Source organism: Eleutherodactylus coqui, chromosome 2 (assembly GCF_035609145.1).
Source record: "Eleutherodactylus coqui strain aEleCoq1 chromosome 2, aEleCoq1.hap1, whole genome shotgun sequence".
NCBI classification, from domain to species: Eukaryota; Metazoa; Chordata; class Amphibia; order Anura; family Eleutherodactylidae; genus Eleutherodactylus; species Eleutherodactylus coqui.
In genome coordinates, this window is record NC_089838.1 from 1,069,735 (window position 1) to 1,096,224 (window position 26,490).

A 26,490-nucleotide genomic window follows, 5' to 3' on the forward strand; every position below is an offset into this window, starting at 1 on the left:
AACTACTATAATACTGCCCCCTATGTACAAGAATATAACTACTATAATACTGCCTCTTATGTACAAGAATATAACTACTATAATACTGCTCCCTATGTACAAGAATATAGCTACTATAATACTGCCCCCTATGTACAAGAATATAACTACTATAATACTGCCCCCTATGTACAAGAATATAACTACTATAATACTGCCTCCTATGTACAAGTATATAACTACTATAATACTGCCCCCTATGTACAAGAATATAACTACTATAATACTGCCCCTATGTACAAGAATATAACTACTATAATACTGCCCCCCCATGTACAAGAATATAACTACTATAATACTGCCCCCCCATGTACAACAATATAACTACTATAATACTGCCTCCTATGTACAACAATATAACTACTATAATACTGCCCCCTATGTACAAGAATATAACTACTATAATACTGCCCCTATGTACAAGAATATAACTACTATAATACTGCCCCCTATGTACAAGAATATAACTACTATAATACTGCCCCCTATATACAAGAATATAACTACTATAATACTGCCCCTATGTACAAGAATATAACTACTATAATACTGCCCCCTATGTACAAGAATATAACTACTATAATACTGCTCCTATGTACAAGAATATAACTACTATAATACTGCCCCCCTATGTACAAGAATATAACTACTATAATACTGCCTCCTATGTACAAGAATATAACTACTATAATACTGCCCCCTATGTACAAGAATATAATTACTATAATACTGCCCCCATGTACAAGAATATAACTACTATAATACTGCCCCCTATGTACAAGAATATAACTACTATAATACTGCCCCCATGTACAAGAATATAACTACTATAATACTGCCCCCATGTACAAGAATATAACTACTATAATACTGTCCCCTATGTACAAGAATATAACTACTATAATACTGTCCCCTATGTACAAAAATATAACTACTATAATACTGCTCCTATGTACAAGAATATAACTACTATAATACTGTCCCCTATGTACAAGAATATAACTACTATAATACTGTCCCCTATGTACAAAAATATAACTACTATAATACTGCCCCCTATGTACAAGAATGTAACTACTATAATACTGCCCCCTATGTACAAGAATATAACTACTATAATACTGCTATGTACAAGAATATAACTACTATAATACTGTCCCCTATGTACAAAAATATAACTACTATAATACTGCCCCCTATGTACAAGAATGTAACTACTATAATACTGCCCCCTATGTACAAAAATATAACTACTATAATACTGCCCCCTATGTACAAGAATATAACTACTATAATACTGCTCCTATGTACAAGAATATAACTACTATAATACTGCCCCCTATGTACAAGAATATAATTACTATAATACTGCCCCCATGTACAAGAATATAACTACTATAATACTGCCCCCTATGTACAAGAATATAACTACTATAATACTGCCCCCATGTACAAGAATATAACTACTATAATACTGCCCCCATGTACAAGAATATAACTACTATAATACTGTCCCCTATGTACAAGAATATAACTACTATAATACTGTCCCATATGTACAAAAATATAACTACTATAATACTGCTCCTATGTACAAGAATATAACTACTATAATACTGCTCCTATGTACAAGAATATAACTACTATAATACTGTCCCCTATGTACAAAAATATAACTACTATAATACTGCCCCCTATGTACAAGAATGTAACTACTATAATACTGCCCCCTATGTACAAGAATATAACTACTATAATACTGCCCCCTATGTACAAGAATATAATTACTATAATACTGCCCCCATGTACAAGAATATAACTACTATAATACTGCCCCCTATGTACAAGAATATAACTACTATAATACTGCCCCCATGTACAAGAATATAACTACTATAATACTGCCCCCATGTACAAGAATATAACTACTATAATACTGCCCCCTATGTACAAGAATATAACTACTATAATACTGTCCCCTATGTACAAAAATATAACTACTATAATACTGCCCCCTATGTACAAGAATATAACTACTATAATACTGCCCCCTATGAACAAGAATATAACTACTATAATACTGCTCCTATGTACAAGAATATAACTACTATAATACTGCTCCCTATGTACATGAATATAACTACTATAATACTGTCCCCTATGTACAAAAATATAACTACTATAATACTGCCCCCATGTACAAGAATATAACTACTATAATACTGCCCCCATGTACAAGAATATAACTACTATAATACTGCCCCCTATGTACAAGAATATAACTACTATAATACTGTCCCCTATGTACAAAAATATAACTACTATAATACTGCCCCCTATGTACAAGAATATAACTACTATAATACTGCCCCCTATGAACAAGAATATAACTACTATAATACTGCTCCTATGTACAAGAATATAACTACTATAATACTGCTCCTATGTACAAGAATATAACTACTATAATACTGTCCCCTATGTACAAAAATATAACTACTATAATACTGCCTCCTATGTACAAGAATATAACTACTATAATACTGCCCCCTATGTACAAGAATATAACTACTATAATACTGCCCCCTATGTACAAAAATATAACTACTATAATACTGCCCTCTATGTACAAGAATATAACTACTATAATACTGCCCCCATGTACAATAATATAACTACTATAATACTGCCTCCTATGTACAAGAATATAACTACTATAATATTGCCCCCTATATACAAGAATATATCTACTATAATACTGCCCCCTATGTACAAGAATATAACTACTATAATACTGTCCCCTATGTACAAAAATATAACTACTATAATACTGCTCCTATGTACAAGAATATAACTACTATAATACTGCCCTCTATGTACAAGAATATAACTACTATAATACTGCCCCCTATGTACAAGAATATAACTACTATAATACTGCTCCTATGTACAAGAATATAACTACTATAATACTGCTCCTATGTACAAGAATATAACTACTATAATACTGCCCCCTATGTACAAGAATATAACTACTATAATACTGCCCCCTATGTACAAGAATATAACTACTATAATACTGCCCTCTATGTACAAGAATATAACTACTATAATACTGCCCTCTATGTACAAGAATATAACTACTATAATACTGCCCCCTATGTACAAAAATATAACTACTATAATACTGCCTCCTATGTACAAGAATATAACTATTATAATACTGCCCCCTATGTACAAGAATATAACTACTATAATACTGCCTCCTATGTACAAGAATATAACTGCTATAATACTGCTCCTATGTACAAGAATATAACTACTATAATACTGCTCCTATGTACAAGAATATAACTACTATAATACTGCCCTCTATGTACAAGAATATAACTACTATAATACTGCCCCCTATGTACAAAAATATAACTACTATAATACTGCCTCCTATGTACAAGAATATAACTACTATAATACTGCCCCCTATGTACAAGAATATAACTACTATAATACTGCCTCCTATGTACAAGAATATAACTACTATAATACTGCCCCCTATGTACAAGAATATAACTACTATAATACTGCCACCTATGTACAAGAATATAACTACTATAATACTGCCCCCTATGTACAAGAATATAACTACTATAATACTGCCTCCTATGTACAAGAATATAACTACTATAATACTGCCCCCTATGTACAAGAATATAACTACTATAATACTGCTCCCTATGTACAAGAATATAACTACTATAATACTGCCTCCTATGTACAAGAATATAACTACTATAATACTGCCCCCTATGTACAAGAATATAACTACTATAATACTGCCCCCCTATGTACAAGAATATAACTACTATAATACTGCCCCCTATGTACAAGAATATAACTACTATAATACTGCCCCCTATGTACCAGAATATAACTACTATAATACTGCCCCTATGTACAAGAATATAACTACTATAATACTGCCCCCTATGTTCAAGAATATAACTATTATAATACTGCTCCTGTGTACAAGAATATAACTACTATAATACTGCCCCCTATGTACAAGAATATAACTACTATAATACTGCCCCCCTATGTACAAGAATATAACTACTATAATACTGCCCCCTATGTACAAGAATATATCTACTATAATACTGCCCCCCTATGTACAAGAATATAACTACTATAATACTGCCCCCTATGTACCAGAATATAACTACTATAATACTGCTCCTATGTACAAGAATATAACTACTATAATACTGCCCCCTATGTACAAGAATATAACTACTATAATACTGCCCCCCTATGTACAAGAATATAACTACTATAATACTGCCCCCTATGTACCAGAATATAACTACTATAATACTGCCTCCTATGTACAAGAATATAACTACTATAATACTGCCCCCTATGTACAAGAATATAACTGCCAATATGCTGTTATTGTGAATGGATGGATGTGAGTGTGAAGGTTTTGATATATTCTTCTATATGTCTGTCTGTTAGATGTCACACTTTAGTATCAGGCATTAGATTGCGCTCCTGTATGGGATCCAGTAGGGATCAGACATCATCCTTACTGCATCCTATACATTAGTGAGGTTTCCTCAGACATCTGCAATGGAGATTAAAGGGTAAAAACAAATCCTCGAGGCCGATGCAGATTCTTGCACTGATCTGGCTATTTTTGGGCGGGGGTGAAGTCAGGTTGCATACACCAGAGTGACCCTGTCTGATTTTACGTGTCTCCTAAATGTCACCTCATGCGGTGGAAAGGCTACGCGGACATCAATCAAACATACCTTTCATTACACCTAAACATAGACTATCGCGGCCACACATGTGGCAAGGGGGGGGGGGGGGGTGTCATGTACTTTATATTAGGAGGTTTTCCTCCACCGCTGACCCAATATGTACAGATAATAAGGCTGCGACCGCAGGAGGTCCTTTTATTAAAAAAAGGACACACATGTCTCATTATTTAAATTGTGCCTGTCACTTTAAATATGAATCAAGAATGGGTAACCTTAGCGTGGTCTCAGAGTGCCCACTATAGCGCTCCTTGACCTCCTGCTGTATGTGGCTTTACTGTACTATAGGGGCTGTCAGGGTTGATCGTTGTGAATTGCCCAGGAGGCCACCAGCAGCAACCTGAAATTACCATTTACCCCTTCACTGCCCTAGACCACCAGGAAATATAAGATGAACTCCGTCAGGAACTCAAAATCACCAAGCAATTTACATTTAAGCCTTTCACCACCCTAGACCACCAGGAACATTACAATTACACACATGCTAACTGTGGGGCCTGACCTCCTTCCACATAACCAGTCATAGCGCCCACCTTATCCATAGGGTTGTGTGTGGTATTAGCTGAGCTGCAATACCAGACACAACCACCAGCCACAATCAACAAGGGTGGCGCTGTGTTTGGAAGAAATGTTTTTTCTATCCCTGGACAACCCCTTTAATATCAGACCCCAATAGTTTAAAGGCATTGTACCAGAATTACTTTTTATCACCTATTCACTGGATAGGTAATAAAAGTGTCATCAGTGGGGTCTCACTGCTGAGACCCCCACCAATCTCAACAACATGGGACCCCTATAGATAAGGAATAACTTGAAATTCCTCTACTACCCCTTTAATATGAGACCCTAGGTCAGACCTCATCTGAGGGGGGTGCACGTGTGGTTATCATGCCCACCTCCCCACCCCCTTAACTACCCCTCCTATCCTCCTTTAGTTAGGCTGCATAGCTAGTTCATCTAGTTAGAGCCAATTATTTAGTCTGCAGCGCCCTCATGTGGCTAAATGGTGCATTACAGGTTCTTGTCCATGTCCTACTCATGGGGAGGTCGTGGGATTGGAGGCCAGACTGACGTCGGTATTGGTAGTTAAAGTTGTTTTGGCGCCAATGGCGTCAGAGGAAGTATCACCAGCACGGTGGGCTATTAGTAGAGGTGTGGTAGACGGTATGTGGACCAGGGGGCTGACCACATGACCGCGGCCTCACTAAGTGATTGTAAGTGTTGCACGGAGCTTGTTATTACAGCCGGCTGGCCAGTGCTGATGCCAGTTACAGGTAACAAGGTGCATTACACACCGACTGTTACACCGCATCTACTAAAGAACTGCTGACTATATTAAAGGGATTGTCCAGTTGTAGACTATCGATGGCCGAACTGCAGGATAGGGCATCAGAAGCAGATCAGCACGGGTCTGCTACCCAGGACTCCCTGGTGATCAGCTGTTTGCTAGGCCTTTGTGTTTGTACACTGATTTTTGCTGCAAGTAGACAGTGCCGTTCTTGCTGCAGTGGCCAGGCTTGCTATTATACCTATTAAATTCAATGCACACTTTTCCTGCAATACCAAGCCTGACCACTGCAGTTTGAACAGAGTTGTCTGCATCCTGCATTAATCAACTCAATGCACAAAAAGGTCAACCCTGCAAACAGCTGATTGTCAGAAAGTCCTGCGTGGCACCCCTGCTGATCTACTATTCATGACCTATCCTAGAGATAGGCCATCAATGGTTTACAACTGGACGGTACTGGTGTACCTTGTCTCCACCACAAGTATGGGTGGAGACCTAGTGATGGGCTGGAGACGCCCACAAGTTCGTGATTGGCTGCCTGTAGCAAGATCCTAGCAGCGTGATGGAGGGTTAGGGTTAGCTGTGTAGAACCCTAACATGTAAAACTAACCCTAACTTTCCACCTAAGGCAAAGCTCAGTCCCCACGCTGCTAGCAACTTGCTCCTGGGGACAGTGACCGGGTGGTGGTTCCCAACAACAGAGAAAAAGCGCAGAAGCTACAGCAACGGGGTGACTGACGGGGGCACTGAGACGGGGAGCAGCGACGTGACAGCCCCTGACAGGCTGACCACCACAGCCAGAAGGGAGATGGCAGTAGTGACTGCCAGGACCTGCGAGGCGGAAGGCAGAGACCCACCCATGCAGCCAATCAGACACAGGGTGCGTCACCTGGCTGTTAAGCAGCCTTACACTTGTCGACACCCACCACTTCCAGGGTGGACAAGGTACAACAGTACCCAACTGGACAACTTCTTTAACTCTTCCTACCAGAGAACTGTTTAGCTGTTGCATCGAATAAAGTTTATTAAGAGCAAGATGGCGTCCTCAGCTTTTGTCTGGTGCAAACTACTGTGTGCCCACTGCCAGCCCTGTGATCGGGCTGATTATCAGAGACAAGTGGAGCTTGAACCCATACCCATGCTAGAGCGGTCTGCCCGGCATCTGGGTACTACGTCTAATGGGATCTAGGATGATGGTCCCCCATGTTCCCTCCTGCCCAAGGGCCCCAAGATACTCCAGGACCTTTACAAACATATACCACTATCAGACCTCCTATATTAAAAGGGTTGTCTACTTGTAAACTATTGGTGGCCCGTCTTCAGCACTGGTCACCAATAGTAGATCAGCCGGTTCCATCACCCGGGACCCCTGCCAATCAGCTGTTAACTGGATTGTTGCGCTCATGCACGGAGCTGATTTCTGAAGGAAGCAGATAGCTCCATTCCCACTGCAGTGGCCAGGTTTGGTATTGTAGGCCAAGTTCTCATTGAAATGAATGGGAACTTGGCCTGCAATACTAAGTCTGGCCACAGCAGTGGAAACAGGGCTATCTGCTTCCTGCAGAAATCAGCTGAGTTCAAAAGTACACTGTCCCACCGAGCATCTGATTAGTGGGGGTCCCTGGACAGTAGACCCCACCTAATTGACTATAGATCACTTGTCTCGAAGATGGGCCATCAATAGTTTAGAACTGCACAACCTCTTTAACAGAAGCCCCCATACCTGATCTGATATATGAAGAGCAGACCGGCACCACTGCACTGGGTCCTAATGCCGTCCATTGTCAGGACTGGAGCTGGAGAAGAGTTGGGAGTGGGACGGGGAGTGTGCCCACCGCTACCGGCTTGATGGATCCAATAGATAGAAGGCGGGTTTTGTAACCGCTACACGTGAAAAACAGGGTGACCCCGGTGAAGGCCGGTGAGTTGGCGTCTGCGGTTTCCATGCTGCACTTTCTACATTGGGGTTCAAAGACGCGTATTAACGTTCATTTCGGTTTGTACGCGCAGCGATTCTCGCCAGATGGGGTTGGAAATTTAAAAAATCGTAACACCCCCCCGAATTATACACGGTCATATAGTCACAGGAGCAAAACCAAAAACCAGTGGCGGTGTTATTACAACCGGGCTAATGAGAGGGGAGCGCAGCGGCTTCTACAGGCTGGAGTAACATCATCTGTGGGCTTCTTGTGACCCCTGCTGTTCTACTGGTGGCATAACACTGAGAAACTAGATTACGTGCGCCACCTGCTGGCAGCACAGTGAACTGCAGGGCACTCAATTTCTGTTCTGTTTTTTATGCTACTTTATGGCATTATGTTGCTCTATCGCCACGGCCCGTCGCGGTCCGCTGTCATTAGCCCGCACTCACTGCGCCGACTCCTTAAAACAAACATTTATTAATGTGAAGGCTTAAAGGACGAACACTTCAATAGAATTATTAAAAGTCCCCACCCCCATCATGGCCAAGTTCTTACAATACAGGGGTTACCTTGGAGAACAGTTGTGCATCTTGTGCCGGAGCACCAGCTTGCAGAGGGGCGTTATGTGGCTTTCAGACAAACTTGACCCATCGCACAGAGCAGACTGTCAGGCTCTGGACCCGACTTTTACTCTCTAGCTGGTCGTCATCTCCTGATACTGACGGACATCGGTCTGTCATCATCTGCAGTTGTCTTGTCTCTGGTCATTCTGTAGCCGGAGGTCATCTCTCCCCCCCTCCCATTACTGATGGACATTGGTCTGTCGTCATCATCCGCAGTTGTCTTGTCTCTGGGAACTCTGTAGCCGGAGGTCATCTCACCACCTCGTTACTGATGGACATTGGTCTGTCATTATCTGCAGTTGTCTTGTCTCTGATCATTCTGTAGCCGGAGGTCATCTCACTACCTCGTTACTGCTGGACACTGGGCCGTCATCATCCGCAGTTGTCTTGTCTCTGGTCATTCTGTAGCCGGAGGTCATCTCACCACCTCGTTACTGATGGACATTGGTCTGTCGTCATCATCCGCAGTTGTCTTGTCTCTGGTCATTCTGTAGCCGGAGGTCATCTCTCCCCCCCTCCCATTACTGATGGACATTGGTTTGTCGTCATCTGCAGTAGTCTTGTCTCTGGTCATTCTGTAGCCGGAGGTCATCTCACCACCTCGTTACTGATGGACATTGGTCTGTCATCATCTGCAGTTGTCTTGTCTCTGGTCATTCTGTAGCCGGAGGTCATCTCGCCACCTCGTTACTGCTGGACATCGGTCTGTCGTCATCATCCGCAGTTGTCTTGTCTCTGGGCATTCTGTAGCCGGAGGTCATCTCCCTATCCAGTTACTGACGGACATTGGTCTGTCGTCATCTGCAGTAGTCTTGTCTCTGGGCATTCTGTAGCCGGAGGTCATCTCACCACCTCATTACTGCTGGACATTGGTCTGTCATCTGCAGTTGCCTTGTCTCTGGTCATCTGGGCACTCTGTAGCCGGTGGTCACCCCCCCCCCCCCCCCATATTACTGATGGACATCGGTGTGTCGTCATCATCTGCAGTAGTCTTGTCTCTGGTCATTCTGTAGCCGGAGGTCATCTCACCACCTCGTTACTGATGGACATTGGTCTGTCATCATCTGCAGTTGTCTTGTCTCTGGTCATTCTGTAGCCGGAGGTCATCTCGCCACCTCGTTACTGCTGGACATCGGTCTGTCGTCATCATCCGCAGTTGTCTTGTCTCTGGGCATTCTGTAGCCGGAGGTCATCTCCCTATCCAGTTACTGACGGACATCGGTCTGTCGTCATCTGCAGTTATCTTGTCTCTGATCATTCTGTAGCCTGAGGTAATCTCACCACCTCGTTACTGATGGACATTGGTCTGTCATCATCTGCAGTTGTCTTGTCTCTGGTCATCTGGGCACTCTGTAGCTGGAGGTCATCTCACCACCTCGTTACTGATGGACATCGGTCTGTCATCATCTACACTTGTCTTGTCTCTGGTCATTCTGTAGCCGGAGGTCATCTCACCACCTCGTTACTGATGGACATTGGTTTGTCATCATCATCTGCAGTTGTCTTGTCTCTGGTCATCTGGGCACTCTGTAGCTGGAGGTCACACCACTCCCTATTACCGATGGACATTGGTCTGTCATCACCTGCAGTTGTCTTGTTTCGGGTCATCTGGGCACTCTGTAGCCGGAGGCCATCTCACCCCCCTCCCATTACTGATGGACATTGGTCTGTCGTCATCACCTGCAGTTGCTTGTCTCAGGCCATCTGGGCACTCTGTAGCCGGAGGTCACCCCCCCCCTACCTCATTACTGCTGGACATTGGTCTGTCATCATCTGCAGTTGTCTTGTCTCTGGTCATTCTGTAGCCGGAGGTCATCTCGCCACCTCGTTACTGCTGGACATTGGTCTGTCGTCATCCGCAGTTGTCTTGTCTCTGGTCATTCTGTAGCCGCAGGTCATCTCTCCCCCCCTCCCATTACTGATGGACATTGGTTTGTCGTCATCTGCAGTAGTCTTGTCTCTGGTCATTCTGTAGCCGGAGGTCATCTCACCACTTCGTTACTGATGGACATTGGTCTGTCATCATCTGCAGTTGTCTTGTCTCTGGTCATTCTGTAGCCGGAGGTCATCTCGCCACCTCGTTACTGCTGGACATTGGTCTGTCGTCATCCGCAGTTGTCTTGTCTCTGGTCATTCTGTAGCCGGAGGTCATCTCTCCCCCCCTCCCATTACTGATGGACATTGGTTTGTCGTCATCTGCAGTAGTCTTGTCTCTGGTCATTCTGTAGCCGGAGGTCATCTCACCACCTCGTTACTGATGGACATTGGTCTGTCATCATCTGCAGTTGTCTTGTCTCTGGTCATTCTGTAGCCGGAGGTCATCTCACTATCCAGTTACTGATGGACATCGGTCTATTGTCTTGTCTTTGGTTAAGTGGGTACAGAGGCTTCCTCTCACACATCTCGCTCTTATGCTATGCCATCTTCTGACCATCACGGCTGCGGTGACTCCTGTCTGGGCTGCGGAGTTATTTACCTAACCCCCTATTTGCCACATGCAGGAGATGGGGTCCCTCACAGTCTTCTTCAGCACTAGTGCTTACTGGAGCCCCCCTACTGCCGCCATCATTGCACTTTCCTGCACTCACTCCAACAGGGGGGTGAAACCTCTCCCTGCGGCTCGTGCCGCTCTACAACTGAGCACCTCCTCCCCCTCACAAGGGACGCATTAGGCGAATCCGCAAGAGGTGGGCACCCATCGCTGCGGAGCCCTTAAAGCAGGGGATGCACTAGCCATGTCACAGTAGTATTTCTAAATTGGGGTAAGGCACTTGGGCTGCAGATGCAACGGACTTACACTTAAAATATATTTGTAACCCAACTAGCGGGACGGCCATTTTGGACTTCATATTAACCAACAGACCTGACAGAATAACATGGGTGCACAGGCACCTGGGAAATAGTGACCATAATATGGGAAATTTCCCCTTGTTGACTCAGAGAGGTTATCAAAAGTGGGGTTACTTAGTTTAGAAAAAAAGACAGCCGAGGGGCGACCTAATAACTATGTATAACATATCAGGGGACAACACCGATCTCTCCCATCATCTATTATACCCAGGACTGTAAATAGCGGGCGCCCACTAGTGGAAAGAAGGGTTCTACACAACAGGGGGTTCTTTACTGTAAGAGCAGTGAGACTATGGAACTCTCTGCCTGAGGACGTGGTGATGGTGAACTCCATAAAAGAGGGTCCTGGACGTCTTACTTGAGCGATACATTACTACATGTTAGATCACGGATGACTGCAGGAGGGTCGGTGATCCGGGGATTGTTCCAATTGCCAGATGGGAGTCAGGAAGGAATTTTTTTTTCTCTTAAATAAGGAAAATTGGCTTCTACCTGATTGGGTTTTTGCCTTCCTCTGGATTAACATTGGGGGTAATAGGATGATCTGGATATGTGTCTCTTCAGGCTAATTTATTAGGTTAGTGTCATACCGGACTGGAGGGTGCAGCACTGTATAGGCATGTAAAGGAGCGGAGAAGCTTACGTCTCCTGATACGAGCGGCACTACTGCTCCTGCAAGGGGGGTGAGCTGTGCCCTGCTCCCCTCTTAGGATAGCCGCTCTGCAGTGAGCTCCACACTTACCTCCGCCCCCTGTCAGGCAGGGCAGGGGAAGCAGAGAGGGGGAGTACTGACCATGCTACTTGAGACCGGGCACTCCGAGAGTAGGCTCCGACGCCCTAGTGACGTAACAATGTGGTTAGCATGTCACAGCGCCTAAGATAGGCCCTGCCTAGGGAAAAACAAAGGGGACTAAGCTCCGCCCCCACAAAATGACAGAAGTGCCGCGGTCAAAGCCAACCGTGCTTTTAAGCAGACAACAGAAAGAGATGGGGTTCTTCCTCGCACCCCCCTTCCACAGCGTGAGCGGAGGATGGGCTAGTTCAATATATCAAGCTAGGGCTTCAAAGGCAACATCAGAAAATCGCTCTATACTGCAATACTCAAGCATTACAGTATATCGTACAATCAAGTTCATGTTTCCTGCAAGGATTAAAATGTTTTTAAAAGATTTTTTAATAAAAAAAAAACACTAAAAATTTGGTACCGCCCCCTCTGTAAAGGGCCAACTAGTAAGATATCACAGTATTAATCCATAATAGACAAAAACGGAACCGCAGAATTGTGGAGTCTTGGATTTAAAAAAGCGATCAAAAAGACGTAGGCTTCCTAAATTGGTACTAATGAAACTATAGCGCCCCCCGCATATAACAAGCCGAACACGGGCGGGTAGGCAAAAAATAAAAAGGTTACGAGCCGCAGTGTACGGCGCAGGAGGCAACTTTTAGGGAGAAATTTTACTTGTTAAAAATAGAACAAACATTAATAGAGATGAGCGAGCGATGCCTGAGTACCCGCCGCCCCCGAGCGATGGCCCGCGTAACAGCCGCCCCCGAGCGATGGCCCGCGTAACAGCCGCCCCCGAGCGATGCCCCGCGTAACAGCCGTCCCCGAGCGATGCCCGAGTACCCACCGCACCTGAGCGATGCTCGAGTACCCGCCGCACCCGAGTAACTGCTTACTGCTCCGAGCAGGCTCGGGGGGCAGCACTTTCACTCCCCCCGCCCTACTGAACACGCTCGGACCAGTAAGCAGTTCCTTGGGTACCTGCCGCACCCGAGCGCTCGCTCATCTCTATACAGTAACAGTATTGTGTAGATTTAGCATCATGGTAAATGGCACTGCCCACCGCACAGAGTTCATGGCATTGTTACTGCTGTGAAGACTAAACCCACCCAAACATGATGCAATCGCATTTTTTTTAAATTTCTCCCCACTTAATTTTTTCTGTACATTATACTATACTTTAACCCCTTCCCTGTCTCCCAGAAAAAATGCAATAAAAAGCGATCAAAAAGTCGTATGTAGAGATAAGCGAGCATACTGGAGCGAGCAGTGCCTTATTCGAGTACCTGCCTGCTCGTCTCTAAAGATTCGGCTGCCGGCGCAGGTGAGAGGTGAGTTGCGGCAGTAAGCAGGGGGGAGAGAGAGAGATCTCCGCCGCCACTCCCCGAATCTTTAGAGACGAGCAGGCAGGTACTCACATAAGGCACTACTCGCTCATCCCTAGTCATATGTATTGTGAATTGGTACTAACGGAAACTACAGGACATCCCGCAAAAAATGAGCCCTGGGACAACCGATGGAAAAATAGGGCAGTTATGGCGCGCACAAGATGGCGGCCGGAAATAACTGAAAGAATTAAATGTCTTTGAAAAAAGAAAAAGTAGTGCAGTAAAAAAGCCACACAAGTTTGGTCCACTTTAAAAAGTTTTCCAGTCCAATATACGGTACATTAAATAGCATCACTGAAAACTACAACTCGTCCCGCAAAAACCACCGAGCCCTCATACAGCGACGGTGATGGATGAAATAAAGGAGGTACGGTTTATTTTAAAGGAAGGGGGGGGGGGGCCGCGTCATTAAGGGGTTAAATTGTACCATTAAAAACTACAACTCATCCCGCAAAAACCACCGAGCCCTCATACAGAAACATCTATGGATTAAATACAGGAGTTACGGTTTATTTTAAAGGGGGGGGGGCGTCATTAAGGGGTTAAATTGTACCATTAAAAAATACAACTTGTCTCGCAGAAAAACAACATTCGGCGAGGTCAACGGAAAAGTTAAAAAGTTATGGCTCAGAAGGGAGGGACAAAAAACAGGAGAATTAAAGAGTGAGTAATCCCTGTAATACAGTGTGTAACTAGGAGAACGTTGGGGGTCTTCAGTTTCAAGAAGCCCCTCCAATCCTGGAATTAAGCCGTTTAAGGTGGACTGCCCCTTTAAATGGACACACTCTCTAATGATCGTGTGATCCTCTCTAATGGTCTCGGTAGTTAGGCTCCGCCTCCACACAGGCTGTACAATGTGGCATATTATGTAATAACTAGTTGGTCGTTTTGGGATCTAATTACCCTCCTGTAACCTTAAAGGGGGTCTAAACCCCATTTCTATTTTGCAGTCTTGCAATTCTTGGTTGGAGCCTGCAGTGTAAAGGATGGAGGTTCTTAAGGTGCATTTACACACAGAGGATCGCTCAAAATTCATCAGAATGACAGTTGTGAGCGATCATTCTGCAGCGGTAGTACTGGGCTCATCAGCCCTTCAGTACCTCATTGCATGTATTGAGAGGACAGCAGGTGGTCTGTTCTCTAAATACATCGCTATTGTTCTCCAGCGGGACAGCAGCTGTTAACAGCTGGTAAAGAATGCTATCAGCGCTGCCCGCGGAGAACACAGTGCGCGGTCCGTATTATCTTATCGTCCTGAGGGGCAAGCATTTCACGCGGACGCGAAGTCAGCGATGGACAGATAGGGCACGGCAAGCGCACATTTACACACGATGGCTACATTCACACATCGCTCTCTATTGTAATTATGGTCCCTGCTGATAATGCCGGATTATCAGGTGTTCTAGATTACTGGCTTTTTTTCTTTTGACCTTTGTGCTGCTCCTGTAGAGTTGTCACATGACAGTTGGGATGTGACGGCGACTACCAAGATACAGTATAATGATTGAGAGGGAGGATATATGATTACATAGGATAATGTGTATGTTATGAAACCAATAGAATTAGCTCCCTCTAGTGGCTAAAGTGCTATAACAACTACCACGGTACTCGGCGGGCCCCTAGGGGTGGGCCAATCACTTGTGAACAAGATTGTAGCACTGGCCAGTAATTTTAATACAGGATGGCTCTGACAAAAAAAAAAGGGAGGAGCTGTGACAAAGGAGGGAGGGGCTGTGACATGACACTGCCATTGGTTGGTGCTCATAACTTACCCTGTCATAATTCCGTCATTTCAACCCTAAAAATCTGCATTTACTGACAAGAGTATTATAAAAGACAATTAAGCCCCGCCCATGAGGAACTTCCCCAAGACACCTGCATGGAAACAATGCCAGAAGCCCATCCTAGAATGTAACTATGGCGGGTTATGAGTGGAAGGGGTGGAGCCTGACCCCACCGGGCCTCCCCCTTGCCTAGTTACGCTCTAAGGTTGGCGACATAGGTGCATTTACACACATTTCCGCAATAGCCATTGTGTATGTGTGCTTTAACTTTTGCATGTTCAAATCACACGCATTTGTGTGCGCAGAAATACACACAACCGCGCCCCCGTCCAATAAAATGGGCAAGAATCGTAATTAGCGCAATGTATGTGCAGGAAAATAGAAGCATGCAACACACGCTTGTGAACAAACCCATCGAAATCAATAGGTTCTATTCACTGCATATTGCATGCCCAAAACATTTGTGTGACTCATGCCTAGGATGGATTTCTCACAGGTTGCAGCCATTTTGACGATTTCCTAGCCTAGCCCTTTAAGGAATTCTGACTTAATAGAAGGTGGGGGGCGCACCCTGATCGGGATCCTCATCGCTTGGTAGAATGGAGAACAGCCACAAGAATATTCCCTCTCTCACTGGAGGACCGGCCATGTCCGGCATTAACCAGACAACCCAGTGATGTGAATGGACATTGTGTAATACTTCATCTCCCCTGTGGGGGAGCTGCAGGCATATGAAGCGCTTTTTTCCCAGGTTTTCCCTTAGATCACAGCTGATCGCTGAGGAGCCCAACAGGCGGGCCCTTTATGGTCAGTAGAGGGCAGCGATCTCAGCCAGGATCTCTCTATTTAGGGATGTATTAACCCCCTACGCCTCCCACCTTGGCCCATTACCACGGATGAATAAAGACAGGAGACGAGCGCCCCAATGTGAGCGGGAATATATTGTAAGCAACAAATCCGCTTGTTTTCTTGTAGCAATAATTAACAATGTGGTAAAATCAGAAAATAGATAATATCGGTAACAGAAAATAGATAATTACATATAATACAGTCTGCATCGAAGCAAAGCAGAGGGGGATCATTCACAGTCACCTAGAGGATATATATATATACTGCATCCAATCAGAACGCCCATTCACAAGTCCATGTCCTTCACGGAGCGCGGTCGCCCGCGTATAGCGGTGGCAGCCATTTTGGTGGATTGGCGTTTCCAGAACAGTATTGGCAGAGGCGTGACCCAACGAAGAGACGCCACATTTATGTTTTCCGTTGGGTTGTGCCAAGATGTTCAACTCCTCCCAAAATTTCGGCCTGGGGCAAGTGGGTGATCGCCACCAGGACCGGGGGGAGCCACAGGCCAATAGACATCAGTAGGGGAAATGTATTATCACAGGGCGGCCATTTACACAAACGGCGGTCTTGTAACACCGGGGGGGCAGGGGGTCTGCCAGGACAGGAGCCGCTCTTACTGAGCAGCCATCAGCTCTGGGGGATAGGGGGGACCCCCATCAGATGACCACATTAGATGCCAATGGGAGCCATCGGGGTCAAAGAACAGATCCATCATGGCTGCCGTATGAACGGAAGCCATGACACCAATGCCTTAGACTACACCCACATGGGCGAGCGCGACATCCTGCGCTTTACATGCGAATGCATTCAAAAACACCTCGCATCACTTCTTGTGACGATCAGGCGCGCGTTTCACGTACGCTAGAGCATCGCACGCGCTTCCCATTGACTGAGGGCCGTGCGATGTCTCCAAAAGGTCCATTGAAAATAATGGGCGAGGCGTTCCGCGGAAACACCCGGAGATTAAAGGTCGCCGCACGTTCCATCGCGCAGCAACTCTACGAGTCCACATACGCAATACTAACATGCAGCAGCGCATGCGGTGACATTGGGCCGTGCTTACAGGCCGAATTGTACCCCGCCATGTGACCAAGCCCTTGGGATGGCGGCACGTGGCGGATTTCCTGCAGATCCCTCGGGGGTTTGACCCCTTTCATGGCGTTCAAATAATGGTGAAATCTGCGGTAAATCAGCATCGTATGTGAAGCATAAACCGCCACGTGCGATTTCACCCTCATCCGTAGGCCGCGGCGATAGATCCTCATCCGTAGGCCGCGGCGATAGATCCTCATCCGTAGGCCGCGGCGATAGATCCTCATCCGTAGGCCGCGGCGATAGATCCTCATCCGTAGGCCGCGGCGGTAGATCCTCATCCGTAGGCCGCGGCGGTAGATCCTCATCCGTAGGCCGCGGCGGTAGATCCTCATCCGTAGGCCGCGGCGGTATATTAAGGTCACAGTCGCCATACATTTAAGCTTCAAAATGGCTGCCACCGCCACGGTCTGCCGATGCTGCGCAGTAGGCGGGTCACCGCATTTATTTGCTTTGTGAAACAAAAACTTGTACAAAAAATAACCCAGACTGCTCGCACGTGAATGCGGCCCGTCAGCGCTAAATATTATTGCGGTAGTTCTCACACATCCGTTTACAGTCGGTACGTAACATGCGCCATTCGCTTCTCGCCAGTCTGGCTAATACTGTATCAGTAAGGCCGCACATCACGGCTTTATGGCAACACTTGGACACCATTTTCATAAATCGCCACGACATGGCTGTTCTCGCCGCAGTTGCAGCGTGCGTACTCGCCGTCATTGGGGTGTTAGAAGTGATCAAGTCGGACATGCTGGGTGTTAAGGCAGCGACAAGCAATGGCGGGAGGAAACATTGTGGCCTGCAGGGAACTACAAGTCTCAGCAGGCCTCATGTGCCCATAGCAACCAATCAGGGATCAGCTGTCATTCTCCAGCAGATTGGTTGCTACGGGCGACGAGGCCTAGTCTACAGGACGCACTCTGTCGTCACTGAGGTAAATCCAAAAGGGGCGTTCGGAGCGCTGAATCCAGAGATCGGGGTCCAGGGGGCTTGTGGCTGAACACCCCTCTGAGCGGCTCATCCCCTCACTGTGGTGGAAGGACCCCGGAGCTCGCAGAGCGGGAGCCCCACGCCGCCATGAAGAAAGCAGCTGTCGCTACGACGGGCCCTCCTACTGAGGAACCAGCAGGTCCCACACACTACCCCCATGGAGGTTACAGGCAGCCATTGTGAATCCCTCCATGGACAAGCCGCGGCGGAGCGTGAAGCAGTAGGAATGTAGAATACAAACATCCGCCATTTCATTATAAATGTGAAAAACGTGGTAAAAATACATACAAAACGTGTCTGACCTACGACCTTAGAAAGCTATTGCGCCATTCTAGTGATTTGTTTTACATGCAATCAGACTCCTCCCCGGACGCGGCCGGACGGTCGTCATTAGCCACCGGGAAGCGCTTCAGACCTTCGGCCACGTTTCCGGGAAGCTGCAAGCAGATTGTCTACTATTTGGCAAAAATACATGTGAATGTATAGAACTACATTCTAGAGTGAAGCCGACGCGGGGGCTGGGATGGAACTCCTGTAATCCGGCATCTGCTGCTCCGGAAATTCAGAGGATCTGGAATCTCAAAAGATCCAAAGCAGAAAGCAGTGCTGTCACGTCATGCAGTAACAAGAGGCGCCCTCTGGTCTGCGCTGCTGCTCCAGTCGTCTGGTCTGCCTGATAATCCGGAATATTCTACAAGGAGCCGGGTCTTCTGAACCAACAGTATTGTACATTGTTCTTCATAAAAGAAATGCCCTCAGAAGCGGGACACGTGGCCTCCCCGGATCCTGGAATATCCCAACAATTTATAGCAAGGTGGCCACTCCTCTTATTGTTTAGCCCCGCCCCTGAGGAACCAAGAATCGGGACTGGCAATAACAATATTGAATGGCTTCTAAATGCTGTCTCTCCCATTATTCTGAATGTAGAGCGTCCAATAATCTGGCACCCAGATCTCCAGTATGAGGGCAATACTCCAGTCCGGGGTCAAAATTCTCTCTAGGGACTGGACAGGGGAGTTATATTACCCATCATCCACCCTCAGGGCTCCTGTCCCTTGGTCCATTTTTTCAGTCTTCCAAGATGGCTGCTGCAATTTTTTGACTACCTAATGCAAACTGGACTGGTAGACTTCCAATGCACGCCCCTGCTATGACTAGCCAGCCCTCTTCATTTGAGGAGCTTTGGCCAACCTGAGATCAGCGTAAAGAACACCGGACTACCATGAAGATTGTTGTGGCCATCTTGGAAGACCACAAAAGGGGGCCACAACTGGTGGCTCTGAGGAACAACAGTGTTGATGACTGACGGCAAGTAATATAACCGCACCGGCCGGTGGCGGCACGACCAGAGGGCCACTGACACCCGACCAGAGGGCCACTGACACCCGACCAGAGGGCCACTGACACCCGACCAGGTAGACTGGATAATTAGAATACTGGGGCAGATTTATTGAAGGGATGGTTCAGGGTTAGAAACACATGGCTGCTTTCTTCTAAATACAACGCCACCCTTGTCCATAGGGGTTGTGTGTGACATTGAAATCAACGGGAGATGAGCTGTAATAGCAGACACAACCCATGGCCAAGGGTGGCGCTGTGTTTGGAGGACACTAGCCATGTTTTTCTAATTCTACCTGTTTATATCTAGTTTCGGCCTCCATCTTTTGGTTCCGTCCAGATGGCCTGAAATGGCTTCCAGAGAGAATCGTGGGCTCAAACGTAGACGAATAAGGCCGCCGTGGAGCAACACTCCCATTTATGGCCGACCTTTGGGCTGCAAGGAATACTGGATCCAACCAGCTCCTGATTTCCGGCACAATATAGCCTCTGAATGACTAATGATGGCGGTTCTATCCTCCATTTCTGGCAGCCCAGACGGCAGGCGGCAATAAACCTCCCCCCTCGATGTGAGCAGACACTAATACTGTCCTAGACGGAGGGCTCCTTCATATCGGAGTATTGCGCACAAGTCAAGGTGTTCGTTCTCGCCTCCCGATAGAGCGTCTCCATAGAAACCTGTGGGAGGCGCGCAAATGACGTCCCGGGCATACGCAAAAAGTACGTAACGCGCCGTTATGTACACAAATCTACCTTATTCATAGCGCAAATACACTGCGCCGAAGCGTTCACAGCCGCGCACTCATCGAAGGAGCCCAGAGGCAGCAGAGCGCGATAGAAGACCGGAGGTAGGTGGCCCTGAATCATCAGTGCCGCCGGCTGCACGACTGGCACCAAAATAATGGCGCAAACCATCACTGCATTGGCGCATTTCACGACTTCTTACCCACGCCACTTTTGTACACAGTTTTGAAAATGGTCATTGAGCTGTAAAGCGAGTCGGTGGCACAAGTTTGGCGCAGCACTTAGACACCAGTTCTTGGTGACAATTGGAGCCAGAATTCTGCCACCATTTACGCCATCTCCCGCAATCTGTCTACACACTGAGCGGCCCCTTTATTAGACCCCTGGCCCGCTCACAAATGGCGCTTCACTATACGGTAATTCTCCCCGTGACCCTGGAGTGCGGCATAAAATCACGTGACAAGTTTTCCATGGATCAGTTTTAGCGCGAATCCACATTAGATGGGAAACTCCAGCGATCGGAGCGACTTCCAACGAGACCGGTCATCAGTGCTGGACTAGGATGACACCGCCAACCGCGGGGGTGGGGGGGGTTCTCATGTAACGGTATGGAGAGTATACTAAGAATGGCGCAATCAAGAAAAACATCCAGGAAAGGGGATCCTGCGGACGTAAACAAGTCATCACTGAAAGGGGTCGGAGGAGGATGTCAGGAATCGTTCTGACCAACAGGCTGCACAGTCAGCTGAATACAACGCTGGAGCTCCAACTAACGTGTCCGAATGCACAACTCGCTGTTCCTCCGCACGGATGGTATAACAGCAGATGACCAGTTCCTGCGCCAAGAAAAACAAAAGAGAGACACTGCAGCGGGCAAAAGAGCACAAAACGTATCACTGAGCAGCGGAGAAACATCCCCCGGTCAGATGGGTGCAGCCCTGGGATGCCCCGTGCTGCTGGGAGGGCAGGATGAATCCATGAACCCTTCCTGCCAAGCTGGGTGAATAGATGAAACGACACGTTTCTGTGGTTCTGAAGGCCAAAGGTGGACCAGCGCTCTACTCCATGGGGGTCAGTAATAAAGGGGTCATTCAGTGGCAGAGAGGCAGGTCTTCTAGATACTAGTCATCGGGAACCTCATTGTAATACTGTCATCCCTACTCGGAGGTTCCCTTTACACTAGCCAACTTTCGGAGAACTTTCTAGTAACACTGTGGGTGAGCGACCGGAGAACACTGAAATGCTGGACATAACGGAGCGGACGTCCCATCGGCCCGAGATACAGAACGCCGCCGCTGCCGCCGGTGGACAATAGACTTCTGTCACTGCGGCCTTCCTGGAGACGTCTCCAGCCGCGGCGCCCAAAGATAGGACTCAAAAGGGGAAAGGAGGAGAGAAGCCTGAACCCCGGAGAGCGCGTCAGCCATGCCACAAGACCACCAACCGACGGCTCCTGCAGCGGGGGGCTTCAACAACGAGGAGGGAGAAAAACTCACTACTCTCCAAAACATAGGAGTTGTAGAAATGTAAGAAACGCCGTCCGTTAGGGCCAGTCCGTCCAGCAGCTTGCAGTTATACGTAGATGCCCTCGGGGTTGAACCCTGAAGACAAGGCGTTCTGGAGGATCCGCAGGTTACTTGGAAGTTGTCTTGAAGTCACAGGCCGCTTTAGAGAACCGGACTGGAATGCTGGCTCTGAGGAAGGAAGCAGATTGGATGAAGCGGAATTCAAAAAGGGCAAAAATAAAACACAGCCCCCTGCTGCCCGTTAATGGTACTGCATGTACAGCTGCTACCTTTTGTAGATTTCTATAGCGACTATGGCTTGATTCAGTAGAACTCTGGAGCGTTCAGGTTTGGCAGCACGAATATGAGGTTAAAGGGGTTGTCAATCCTCAGGATAAGTCATGAATAGTGGATTGGCAGAAGTCAATCACCATGGACACCCACCAAACAGCTGTTCTCTAGCCCGATGCGCTTGTGTACTGAGGAGATGCCTGCAGGAAGCAGACAGCTCAGTTCTCACTGTAGTGGCCAGGCTTGGTATTGCATGCAACATTCTCATTCATTTCAATGGGACCTTGGCCTGCAATACTAAGCCTAGCCACTACAGTGAGAACAGAGCTGTCCGCTTCCTGCAGGAATCTGCTCAGTACACAAGCGCATACACTGATTGGTGGGGGTCCCTGGTGGCAGGATTGATCATCATAAATTGGTGGGGTTGTGAGGATATGCCATCAATAGTTTACAGCCGGAGCACCCCTTTACAGTACTCTACAGCTCTAGTCGGGTCGGATCCCATGGCTTCTAGTAGGACACCCACACTGGACAACATGGCTGCAGGAAGCTCAGAACAATCCTGGTGACCCAGAGGAAGTCTACCTTTTTCTGGCGGTGGGAATTCGGCTTCGCTGGGCTCCGCGGGCAGCACCGTAACCTTCGTACCGGTCTGCCGGATGAACTGCTGGAGGTTCACCTGTCGGAGCTCTTTGGTCAGCTGTTGGAGTTCCTGCTCTCGTTCCTGGAGGGGGGGAGGGGGGGATTAAGAAAAAAAACAGTATAAGAGTCTTGGACATTTATAACTTTTTTTTATAAGTCACTTCCATTTTGCTGTTTTTCCCAAAAAGTACATTATGGGTGGTGACAAACAGGAGGCTCCACCCATGCTGAAGAACATATGAAAAAAGGGAAGCTATGGCGCTCAGATGTCATAAGTGGCTCCAAATTCTCTGTACTAACAAAGTTAGAGAGTCTGTTGGCAGCTCTGACCGCCAAGCCTGATGACACTAGGTAGGTGATGAGGCGACTGGCCATGGGGGCTGCACACCTGAAAAAGAAGTAGTCCCTTCATTGTGATCGTCCTCCCTTCTGCCCCCCATGCCTTTAGTAAGTGCCCAAGAAGTAGTCCCTTCATGGTAATCGTCCTCCCTTCTGCCCCCCATGCCTTTAGTAAGTGCCCAAGAAGTAGTCCCTTCATGGTAATCGTCCTCCTTTCTGCCCCCCATGCCTTTAGTAAGTGCCCAAGAAGTAGTCCCTTCATGGTAATCGTCCTCCTTTCTGCCCCCCATGCCTTTACTAAGTGCCCAAGAAGTAGTCCCTTCATGGTAATCGTCCTCCCTTCTGCCCCCCATGCCTTTAGTAAGTGCCCAAGAAGTAGTCCCTTCATTGTGATCGTCCTCCCTTCTGCCCCCCATGCCTTTAGTAAGTGCCCAAGAAGTAGTCCCTTCATGGTGATCGTCCTCCCTTCTGCCCCCCATGCCTTTAGTAAGTGCCCAAGAAGTAGTCCCTTCATGGTGATCGTCCTCCCTTCTGCCCCCCATGCCTTTAGTAAGTAGGGAACGGGATGGGATTTAAACATGTTTTTACCAGCAAAGAAATGTATCCATAAATATCTGACCGCCGGTGGTCCGCCCGCTGGGACCCTCAGAGATCGTCGCACGTGAATGGTGCAGCAGTGCACATGTGTGACCGTGGCTCCATTCACTTCTGCCGCACGGCAGGAGATAGCGGAGCACATGTATCTTGGAGAAGTAAAAGGAGCAATGGCCGAGCGTGTCAACCCCCACCGGTCACATGGCGCGGGCATATACCTTCCATCCTGCGGTGTCTGGTTGGTGAAATCCCTTTAACCCCTTCAAGACCAAAGCGGTCTGTCTTAATGACCGGCCTTTTACCCATTTAGTGCCCCGACGCTGCTTTATCCTCATCACATTTATAGTGGAATTCATTTAGGAGGCAAAATAGTCCAGATTTATTAAAAACGCCAAAAATTCAGGAAAAGGATTCAAATTGGTCTTTTTTTAACTTCTGCATGAGCCCCCCCATACCCACCGGCCCGGATCTTCCATCAGATCCCCATTTGTCGCTCCTTCGTGAGACCAACGCCTATCTGTGCTCGTCACTTAGACTCGGTCTACAGATCTCCCCGCACACCGCGCTCCCGCTGACTGGTTGGTGATGCGAGCGCACTGACCGGAGTCGTATCACTGCGGGCGCGCAGCGGGACGCTCATCCATAACACAATCCTGTAAATCAGTCCAATGCTGCCAACCTGCACCAAAGCGCGCCGCGTGCCAACGTACCTTATAGAGTCAAGTCACTTCTGGATAAATTAACCCTACGTTATAAAATCACCTATAGCATTATAGCTTACTGTAATTACGGGGTTAATGCCTCTCGCTGACCGCTCACTCAACGCCTTCTGCTCCCTCTCCTATCTAACAAGAGCAGGAATAGGGGACCCATAGCTCTGCATGGGGGCTGTAAACCACAAATGGAAAGGTTTGAAACAAGTTGCTTTGCCTCCAACTTTAACAAGCCGCCACGGCCGGCACTACAAGCCACTCACCAGTAACCTCTTTGCCGCCTGCCCCAGCGAGCGCTCTACAGCCTTGCCCCCGTTCTCCAGCCGCACGCTCTCCTGCCCCTGGATCTCCAGCTCTCCTCTCATCTTCTCGATCTTGCCCCTGACGATGCCCTCGTTGATCTGGGACTCCTGCAGGACCATCTGTAGGCGCTCGGCCTGGATGCCGCCTTCGATGCTGTGGATCTGGCCGTGGCAGTCCTTCAGCTGGTCCTCGCACTGCCGCATGCGCTGGCTCATCTCCTGCAGCTGCTCCTTCAGCTGCTTCTCATTCTCCACCTCGATCTGGAACTCGTTCTCCCAGAAGTCCTCCTCCCCGATCTCCACATCGTTGCGTTTGATCTTCTGCTCCCACTTCTCGATCTCGTCCTCCAGGCCGGACTTGTACTTCTGCTCCCAGTAGTGCACCTCGCCATCGCTGGCGTCCAGCTGCTTCTCCAGGGTCAGGAGCTTCTCGGACTGCAGGTGGATCAGCCTCTTCAGCTCCTCGCCCGTCGTCTTATAGTTGTTCAGCACCTTCTGCTTGAACTCAGACTCCTTGCCTTTACCGAAAATGTCTATCAGTCCTTTGGCTCCGCCAGTAAAGGTCAGCGACTTCCTCTTTGGTTCGCGCCTCTTTATGGACTTGTCGCTCTGCGGCCTCAGCTTGGCTAGGGGCGGCAGACTCTGCCTGTAGAGGTTCCTCTCGGGCACATGGGCGATGCTGTCCGAGGTGGGGCGATCGCTGAGCGAGGGCCCGGTGCGCCGCAGGATCAGCTGCACATCGCTGGCGTATTGGCCCCACTTGTTCAGCGAGATCACCGGGTTCTCGTGGGGAGCCAAGTGCCTCTCCGAGTCCCTCCACTTCTCTATCAGCGTGTACCTTCCCGTGCGACCTGCGGGAAGACAAGGGGAGAAAAGGGTTAATCACCGGACATAACATGCATGTGACCAAGGGGACCCCCACCCGTCCACGGTGACCACCTACCTTCTCATACACAGGCAGTGGGCCCTAGGGAAGGCATGGGGCTCATCCACACAAGGGGTGGATTCAGTTTTGTGCGAGTTCCCGGCTCCCGGCGTCTGTTCGCACGCTCAGTCATTGGGCATTTCCGAAGCAGCGAAACAAATGCAAGACGGCAGCGCAGTGAGAACACGTACAAACCCCTGACTAAGGGGCCGCAGACCGAAACAGGACATGCCGACGACCCCGGAGCAAATTATTGGGGCAGAGCTCCATATTACATGCCTATGGGTAATTCACGTGGCAGATCGTACTATACCCCTACTAGAACAGCTCGGTAAATACGGCGCCAGCAGCAAGAGCCAGCTGTCCATACGGCACCAGAACCAAGCTCATCACATAAGTTTATAACCTTATATACATATACGACCACCTCTATACCTACTCGCCCCATCGTACAGGTTACACATAGCTAAGGCTGGCCATGAGCACACACTGCCAGTAGATGGCGCTGCTGGATCACTGGTCGCGCCGTACATCATCATCCAGGGCCATCTTCATTGTTTGTTGCGGTGATACAAGTCATGTGACATTTATGAAGCCCTATGACAACCGCGAGGGCCGCCCTGACAAACACTGAGGCACATTCTGAAAAATATTTAAGATTTTGT

At 47.6% G+C, this 26,490-nt stretch overlaps 1 protein-coding gene across 1 annotated transcript in view; it reads right to left on the reverse strand.

Moving 5' to 3' along the window:
• Positions 1 to 16,419: 16,419 nt before the first annotated feature.
• The window catches only part of RASSF8 (Ras association domain family member 8), a 65,082-nt gene continuing 55,011 nt past the window's right edge, over positions 16,420 to 26,490 (reverse strand). Inside the window, exons 3-5 of the mRNA XM_066590144.1 lie at positions 24,862 to 25,751; positions 22,896 to 23,034; positions 16,420 to 22,208 (exon numbers count right to left, since the gene is read on the reverse strand). Of these exons, the coding sequence (XP_066446241.1) occupies positions 22,087 to 22,208; positions 22,896 to 23,034; positions 24,862 to 25,751 (1,151 nt within the window). The 3' untranslated portion in view covers positions 16,420 to 22,086. The remainder of the gene's footprint in view (positions 22,209 to 22,895; positions 23,035 to 24,861; positions 25,752 to 26,490) is intronic.